At 50.8% G+C, this 8601-nt stretch overlaps 1 protein-coding gene across 1 annotated transcript in view; it reads left to right on the top strand.

Moving 5' to 3' along the window:
- Positions 1-8076: 8076 nt before the first annotated feature.
- The window catches only part of ZSWIM6 (zinc finger, SWIM-type containing 6), a 123067-nt gene continuing 122542 nt past the window's right edge, over positions 8077-8601 (top strand). The window contains exon 1 of the mRNA XM_015406799.1: positions 8077-8596. Coding sequence (XP_015262285.1) covers positions 8077-8596 — 520 coding nt within the window. The remainder of the gene's footprint in view (positions 8597-8601) is intronic.

Below are 8601 nucleotides of genomic sequence, written 5' to 3' on the forward strand. Positions count from 1 at the left end.
AAGCCAAGTCTCAGTAACTGCAGGGTCTCACAGCAAGAGTTGTCAGGTCACAGTCCAACATCAAAGTCCAGGGTCAGATAACACAATCCAAATGCAAGGGTAGAAGTCAGTCAAAAGGTCAAGTGAGGAGGTTCCACAAAGCAGTCTCAAATGGGTCAGGCAACCGGTGTGCTCATCAGCCAGACTACAAACACATTGATCCCACACTGGCTCTAGTCTCACTACAGCCATGTCAAGCTTCTCTCCACAAGCTGTCAGCTCCTTCACTCATGAGGAGTACTGGGGGCCAGATTCTGCACTGACATATTGTTTTCTCCTAGCATTCTCTCAGCAGAGGGGAGGCCTCAGTCCACCAAGCACGCACTCCTGTGCCGGTCCAAAACTCAGCTCTTTCCCTTCTCTGCTCCTGGGGTCCTTCGGGAGACTGTGGTGAGACTGACAGTGGGTGGGTTCATGCTGGAACCTCCTGCTTGAGGGCCCTGTTGGCTCAGAGCAGCAGTAGCGCTAACTCAGGGTCTGTTTGGGAGAACCTGAGACACTGGTCTCACAGAGAGGGTCTGCCAAGGAAGGGTTTGGGGATGGGTGGTGGTTGGAATCTTGTGCAGAAAGACCAGTTCACCAAATCATTATGATTGGAATGCAGCAAGGAGACTGGCTAAGTATCTCAAAGGGACAGCTGACCTGAAACTAAAGATCTCCACTTGTGACAACAAACCAAGACTGAGTGGATACATGGATTCTGACTGGAGTGAAGACAAGTCTGACTGCAGATCAACAAGTGGCTACCTGTTCTTCTATGGCAACAGCCTGATTAGCTAGTCTAGTCAGGCTGTTTCCATAGAAGAACAGGTAGCCACTTGTTGATCTGCAGTCAGACTTGTCTTCACCCCAGCCAGCATCCATGCTCTTCAACAGTGGTCCTCTTCCTCCTCCAAATAGGACTCGCCTTCTCATGCTAAACCAGAGTGTTCCATGACAGTGGGGCTGACAGCAGCAGCAGTTCTGACAAGCACAGAAAGGAATGTTTTGGGGGGATTATTCCTCTGACATTGTTGGTAAGCTTTTAGATTTTTCTTCAAACTTTTTTTTTGGGGGGGGGTCTCTCAAGTTTGTGGGGAAATCCTCGTTCTCTCCACCTGGCCTCAATCTATGAATTTACGCAGTCTAGGCCAAGTGAGGAATTAGATATACTCATTGATGACTAATACTAAACAAAGTAATTGGAAATTTTTTAGTCAAGCACCCCATGCATTTTCCTCCATGGATCTTGTATTCAGAATGCTTACAAAACTTCCCTTATTTCTTATAGAATCATAGAATAACAGAGTTGTAAGGGGCCATACAGACCATCTAGGCCACCCCCTGCTCAATGCAGGATCAGCGTACAGTATGCTTTTGGGGGGGTGGGCAACAGTGGGTGGGCTTCTAGTATCCTGGCCCCACTGGTGGACCTCCTGATGGCACCTGGTATTTTTGGCCACTGTATGACAGAGTGTTGGACTGAATGGGCCATTGGCCTGATCCAAGATTGGCTTCTCTTATGTTCTTATGTTCAGTCAGAAAAAAATAAAACATATATGCCCTAATTTATATCTGCTGACAGACATGGGTACCATTAAGAACATTTGTGAAATTAAGGGGACATTTAGCAAGAAAACTTACAAAAAATGTATTGCTCATAACTTTCCAGAAACAGGAGCAGTAGTTCCTCAGTAGATTAATTTCTCTATAGAAGGTGTGAAGAACTGCATTTTTTCTTTGGAAGTTTGAAATAATTAAAACCCTCTGTAACGATTCTTTGTTTATGTGTGTGTGTCTCTTTAAAAGTTTGGTTGCATGTGATAGTCTAGAGTGCTTGAAGAGGCAAGTGTGGTGTGATTGGTGAGTGACAGAGAGGGGGAGGGGTTTTGGAAGTGATGCTGTGTGGATGAATATGTATGTCTATCAGGAGTGACAGTTTGAGGTTTTGACAGCTGAAGGGTGACAGTTGATGAGGACAGTTAAACAGTTAGTTAAGTTCTGAGTTCTGTGAGAGAAACAGAAGTTTAGTTAAGCTCTGTGTATGAAAGAAGTGAGAAGCTGTTCTGTGTGAAAACAGTTAAGCTGTCTGTTGATGTTGTTCAGAGAAGAAGAAAAGTTTAGGAAAGGCTGTATGTCCTGGAGAGAAACAGTGAACTTACATGACCTTGAGTTAAAGTTACAAAGTTACCAGAAAAATCCCTGACAGAAAGGGAGCAGAGCTTGTGTGAGACACCAAAGAATTTATCAGAATATTCACATTACCAGTTACTTTGTTCTACACTGTTATTTATGAGTTATATCAATAAATCTACTTTTATTTAAGATACCAGTTCTGAAAGAAATACTTCCTCAGGCACCACATAGACCCTCATGAAGCCTAAAACCCTCGACCTACCTACCCAGTGATAGAAATATTATAGTATAAAGGTTTGGAAAGCCTTAAATTTCCTGTTGGCAGCCGGATGTACCCAGTTGAACAAAATAAAAAGAACATTTTAAAGGGAAACCAGACCTCCCCAGATAAGGGGTCGTCACACCCTCGTTCTGAGTTTTAAAAATTTTTTCCTCTGGGCAAAGAACAGGCAGGAAGGGGGACATGCGTTAAATTGCTTTCCAGACTTACCTCACCCCACTTTCATACAAACGGGAAAAGCTCTAGACAATTAATGGTCAAGCTCTGCCCCCCCCCCTTCAAGGCAGGGAATTAAGGCTAAAAAGTCTTCAAGAAGAAATTTCTGGAGATGTCAGGAAAAACTTCCTTGACCTGGTGATAAAGCTCAGGGGAGCAAGAAGAAAGCTCTCTTTCTTTGGGTGCTGAGGCCATGAGAACAGACAGAACTTTCAACTGAGGAGGCAGCTATTTTGACCATGTGCTGGCCTAGAGAAATATACAAGGTAATAGAGAACTGTGTAGAGATCTATAACTTCCTAACCAAATGGAACTTGTCCTATGTTTTAAGATCTGATAGGTCATGTATAGAATGAGGGACAGAGGAATTGTATTTTACCCATTTCTTTTGAATCCCTTGCTCAGTCTGGTGCTGTGCTAAAAGCATGCTTGTGAACATTTTTTAATAAATCTCTCCTTATATATTTCTCTTTTCGTGTGAGTCTTTTCTGAACGTTCCACATGCTCCCAAATCAATTGGGTCCCTGAACTGCCACTCAGAAATGGGTCTCTGGCCATTGGCTGCGTTGCCTTCATCCCACCCACAGAACCAGCGCCGCCCAAAACTTTCCTCATTTCCTCAGAAGGTGGAGGCTCTGGCCCTGCCTCTTCACGCTGCTGCTGCACCCCGCCTGGCCTTGCCCATGGGAAATGCCCGCCACTGCCTGCCGCCCACTGCTCATTTTGGGAACAGAGGGTGCACTCACCTTGCTCCAGGCTGCCGCCATGTAAAAGCCCGCCCCCGAACACCATCGGGCTGTGCATCTGATGGCCGATGCTGCCTTGGTCTGCTGCCCTAGCGTCTTCAAAATGGAGGGGCACGCCAGGAAAGCCAACGAAAGAAGCGCCAGTATTGCAGGGCCAATTCGGCATGGATGTTGTTATCCGTGAGCCATCGTTGCATCCCTTCCCTGCCTCGGAGCAGCAAGTGGCTTCCTCCCGCCCCACCGCCACTGAACAGGCTGCCTGCGGAGACGCGCCGGAGCTCCGGGGGCCTCTTGGTGCAGTGCGCCCTGCACCTGTTTGGCAGGTTAAGTGGGGCCAGCCCTCCTCCCTCGCCTCTGTCCCTTGGGTCCAGGTTGCCCTGCTGGGCTGCGGAAGCGGCTGAAGGCGGCGGGGACCCCTCCCCAAACAGTCATCCCATTTCTATACTGGTGGTAGCTGCCCTCAGCTGTTCTAGCGTGGCCGTGGCCGCTTGTGTGCTGGCTTGCAGCATCAGCTGGCAGCTGCAGGGAAAAAAGCCACATCATGAGGTTCCCAAAAAGCCGCCTCCCTCTCCCCCAATCCCCAACCTCCAGACTGTACTGAGTGCGCTGCAGGGAGGGGCAAGGGCAAACCCGGCAGGCATAGAGAGAGGGAAGCTGCAAGGCCCCCCCCCCGCTACAAGCCCTTGGGAACCTGTCATGTATTACTTTAAAAGAAAACTGTCCCCCTAAAACAATGGCACATGTGAATTTAGCATGCAATGGGTTGCACATGGATGTACAGAATCAAAGTGCTAGCATTTTCTACAGGGCCCATTTTCTGGCAAACGCCGACTCACCCCGACCTGATTTGTGAAATGGCTTTCAGGTCACAGAGATCATGCTCATACAAGGGCACTCTCCCAGAGCCTCTTTCTAGAACTTGTTATACTTACTTCCACAACGATCCTTATTCCTAGTCAGGGGTCATTTCGTAGAAAAAGAGCTAGGGGAACTCATTAGCATAACTCATTAGCATATGCCACACCCCCTGACATCACTGGAAGTGTGTCATAAGGCCACACACCCCACCCCCAACGGTCTCGGCCGCCGGTGCTGGCCTTGCAGCTCCACTGCCGAGCCCCATGAGGGGACCGGCGGTGGACCTGCAAGGCCGGCGGGAGTGCAAGGAAGCCCCGTGAAGGCCCTCCCTGGCCCCAGGCAGGCAGGGGTGGGGAGAGGCAGGGAGGAAGCAACTTACCCTCCCTCTTCTCCTGCCTCCTCCCGGGGGAACTGCGTTCCCCCGCGTTCCCCCCCGAAATGACCTCTGTTCCTAGTACATTATAACTTTTGATGCTGGTAGTGGTTTTCTGAACCACATGGACCGCCACCGTCATGGGCATGCTATTTTAAAAGAGATCACCAGGGGGGAGGCAGGCAGCTGGCAAGTGGCTATTCCTCCAGGGGCACACAATGCAGTAAAATGTCCCCGTGGTGACCAGATGCTGAGCAGCAGGACACACAGAGAGAAGGCCACGGAACTTGGAAAGGAAGCTGGGAGTCCTCCTAACCCTCCCAGTGGGTAATTCCTGCAAAGGTCAGGTGGTAGTAGCGGGTTACCAGACAGAGAGAAAGGCCTCTTCAGGTGTTGGGAGAACCTTGGAGGACAGGGTGTAACAGGGGCTGCAGACCAGAACAGGCCCACTCCACCAGAGAAAGAAAATCAGCATCCATGTTATCATACAAACAATATTTAAACTATCAGTTTAATATTTCAGTATCAGTTCACAAACAGTACATATAACCATGACTTGCAAGACTAGCTTATCTCTTCCCTTCTCCTTGTGCGCGCTTTAAAAACACACACACAAATAAATAGTACAATGAAAGTTTGCCATGATGCTCCCATTGGTAAACCATAGATTCAGGTGGGTAGCCATGCTGGTCTGAAGCAGGAGAACAAAGTTTATTTATTTATTTTATTTATTTATTATTTTGATTTATACGCCCCCCTCCCTGCAAGCAGGCTCAGGGCAGCACCTTTAAGACCAACAAAATTTTATTCAAGGTATAAGCTTTTGTGTGCACACACACTTCTTCAGATACAGTGAGGGGGTTAGTGGCCAGGCAAACTATGTTTAGCACCCGCCCTCCAAACCATAATCAGGATCTCAAAGGAAAGGCAGGAAAGAGAGGAAAGAGACAAGAGAATACATGCACCATGAGGTTCCTTCACAGTTCTGCAATCCATAGTTTGCAGAACTGTATGACCATACCATAAAAGCCATATATTTGTGCCCTTGGGTAAATACTTTTATGCAAAAAAAGACTGTAAGGATTTGATTTGTTCTGACTGTATGGAATTGAATATGTTTATAATACATTCAGACATAATTTTAATCGAAGTTTGGGATTTTTTTCAGCTTCTGGATTTTAATTTGTTCTCCCATTTACTTAACTCATTTTTGCAGCCCTTCAGTGCAGATATATGTGACTGTATAATCTGTGATTCCCTTCCTATTAACTACCAAGTTTAATGAAGGAACAAGCACTGCCAAAAGCTGGGGGATAATCGTTGAATGAAAAAGAGCACTGCAAAAAAACTGAAGAAAAATGGTAACAAACTTTTTACTGTTACCACTTTTCAAACCTATTCCAACTGGAGCTATATTACTACTTCTCTCTTTTCCCCTGTGAGCAAGATATTTAGGAACCTACCCTTAACCCAACCCCATATGTATTCATACATTGCAAAAATAATACTTCAAAGAGAAGAAGCAAGAAAAAAGGGGGTGGTTCCTATCAATCTGCCCTGATTTGAAAAACAGTTCTTGGATAACAGGATAGGTGACAAAATATATCTCAGTAGTAACACTGACCACTAAATGAAATCAACAGGAGTGATCCAACCAGGTTGCAAACCTATTAAAAGCAAGGACAGTAAAAGTGGAATGATGACAGCTACTTGATGGGTCCTCTTAAATCGCTATTATGCCTGGAATGAAAGCCCATTCAAGGTTACTCAAGTTCGGTCCCGTTACTTTCTGGCCAGCCACAGGTGTTAATCTTCCTGGCTTTGCTATGCTAATTCGAGTTATCGCCCCATCAGTGCCGTGGCCAGCGGCGATTGTGTTGATCCTGCAAAACAACTGAAGCTTCGCAAGAAATGTCACAGGCATTTGTCACCTCTTGCCCCCACTGTTTACATTTCCGGCTCTATATCCCTGTGCCCGCGTCTGCCAGGCGAGGATAACATTTCCCGCATCCGCCCAAGAGGGCTCTGGTTGAGAAAGGACTTCAAAGGAGCCATGATAAGCCTCCCCGCGGCCATTCCAGGAGGGATCCTCGCTGCCGACGGGCGCTTCTCTCGCAGGCAGAACCTTCACCGACTCCCTCCAGCGTCTGGACCCGACCCTCTGCGCGCGCTCGCCTGACGACTCACAGCCCTGCGAACTCCGTCCTTTGCACGCTGTGCAGGAGGATTTAAGCGTGCGGGGAAGGAGAAAGACCTACTTCCCACTCTCACAGCGACACTATCTTTCTCGACAGCGCGGACGATGAGACCGTCGTCTCCCGCTTTCCAGCTCTTTCATCGAAATGAAAAGTTTTTCCTCGCAGGCGCCACGCACGGATCCCCCCCTTCCTCATTTGGCCTGCAAAACCCGCCATGCCAGGTAGGCCGGACTGACATGACAGAAGGGGCCACCGACCCAAGCCGCCGCAGCTTTCTTTCTCTGGCCGATTCTGACGCAAAAGCGAATCATACAATAATCTAAATCCCGACCCACTCCCTTTCTCGGCCACAGAAACCTCTCAAAGATCCCACCCCCACCCCCTTTCCACCAGACTGTCCTCAAAATCAGGGACCCTCAAAGACCCACCTTTGCGAGCCGCTTCAGAAACCGACCCGGGAGCCCGCTCCGGCCGCCTTCCGTGTCCTCGTCCCCCGAAGGATGCTGTCTAACGGGCGCCGCGTTCCTTCCTCGCCCGTTTCCCGCTTCTCTCAAGCTCCAGGCGCGGGAGCGGCGGTTAATCGGCCGGCTGGTTCGTACCGTATTTCCTTGTCTCGTGAGCATGACGTTTTTCGCCGAGCCTCTTTTTGTTGGCTCCGCCCCACCAGCGCGAGAGAGCGAAACGACCGGATTGAGAGACCCCGCCCCCACATTCCATTTCCCTATATGGTGTCACAAAAGGGAGCCGGCAGGCCCCCCCCCCTTTTCCCACCACGAGCAACACGCGTGAGACGCGTCCGGGGGTGGGCTCCGACGTGTGTACGTAAAATACCCTTTGAAGGAGACGTGGGGGGGGAGGCGGTGTGAGGGAATAAGAGGACAGACAGACAGAGAAGGAAATCAGCGGGTGGGTGTGGATTGCCCCACCCCCCTCTCCGAACGATGATCCGTTCAGCGCAGGCCTCCGACTCGACCTCCTCCCTCCCCATCTCCGCCCCGTCACCGCTGACGCGCTGAGCACACGGCCTCGGGAACCGTTCTATTTATGTTTGTGGCCTCTTTCTCCCTCTGGTTTTTGCATATCCCCGCCCTTTTGCTCCCCTCAGTCTGCGTGCTCGGCGGTTGGTCCCGCCCACCAGCCCATATTTGGAAGTAGGAGGCGGAGCCTATTCTCCGGCAGCCTCTCGCTGGCTTCCTGGTGCCGTTTATAGACTACAGCCACTTCCGCTGTCTGCTTAGAAGCGGCGCGATCATGGCGGAGCGCGGTCAGCTCCCTCTCCCCGCCAAGCGCCTCTGCTGCAGACCTGGCTACGGCGCCGGGTGCAGGCCAGGCCAGCGGGCGATTGGTGGCGGCGAAGGAGGCCTGGGCGGCGGCGGCGGCGGCGCGCTATGCGTCGCGGGACCCTCCTCCTCTGCCGCCGCCTCCTCCTCAGCGGCGATCGCCTTCTCGCCCGCCCTCGCCGCCGCCTATGCAGCGCTGGGGGTGCTGCCGCTGGGCAAGACGCAGAGCCCGGAGTCGCTGCTGGACATCGCGGCGCGGCGCGTGGCGGAGAAGTGGCCGTTCCAGCGGGTGGAGGAGCGGTTCGAGCGCATCCCGGAGCCCGTCCAGCGCCGCATCGTCTACTGGTCCTTCCCCCGCAGCGAGAGGGAGATCTGCATGTACTCCTCCTTCAACACCGGCGCCGCCGCCGAGGACGCCGCCGCCAGCAACGTCTCGGTGGCCGCCGCCGCCGCCGCTCCCGGCGGGGGATCTAGCGCCGTCGGGTCCACGGGCACC

The sequence above is a fragment of the Gekko japonicus genome, unplaced genomic scaffold (assembly GCF_001447785.1).
Source record: "Gekko japonicus isolate JY-2015 unplaced genomic scaffold, Gekko_japonicus_V1.1 scaffold700, whole genome shotgun sequence".
NCBI classification, from domain to species: domain Eukaryota; kingdom Metazoa; phylum Chordata; class Lepidosauria; order Squamata; family Gekkonidae; genus Gekko; species Gekko japonicus.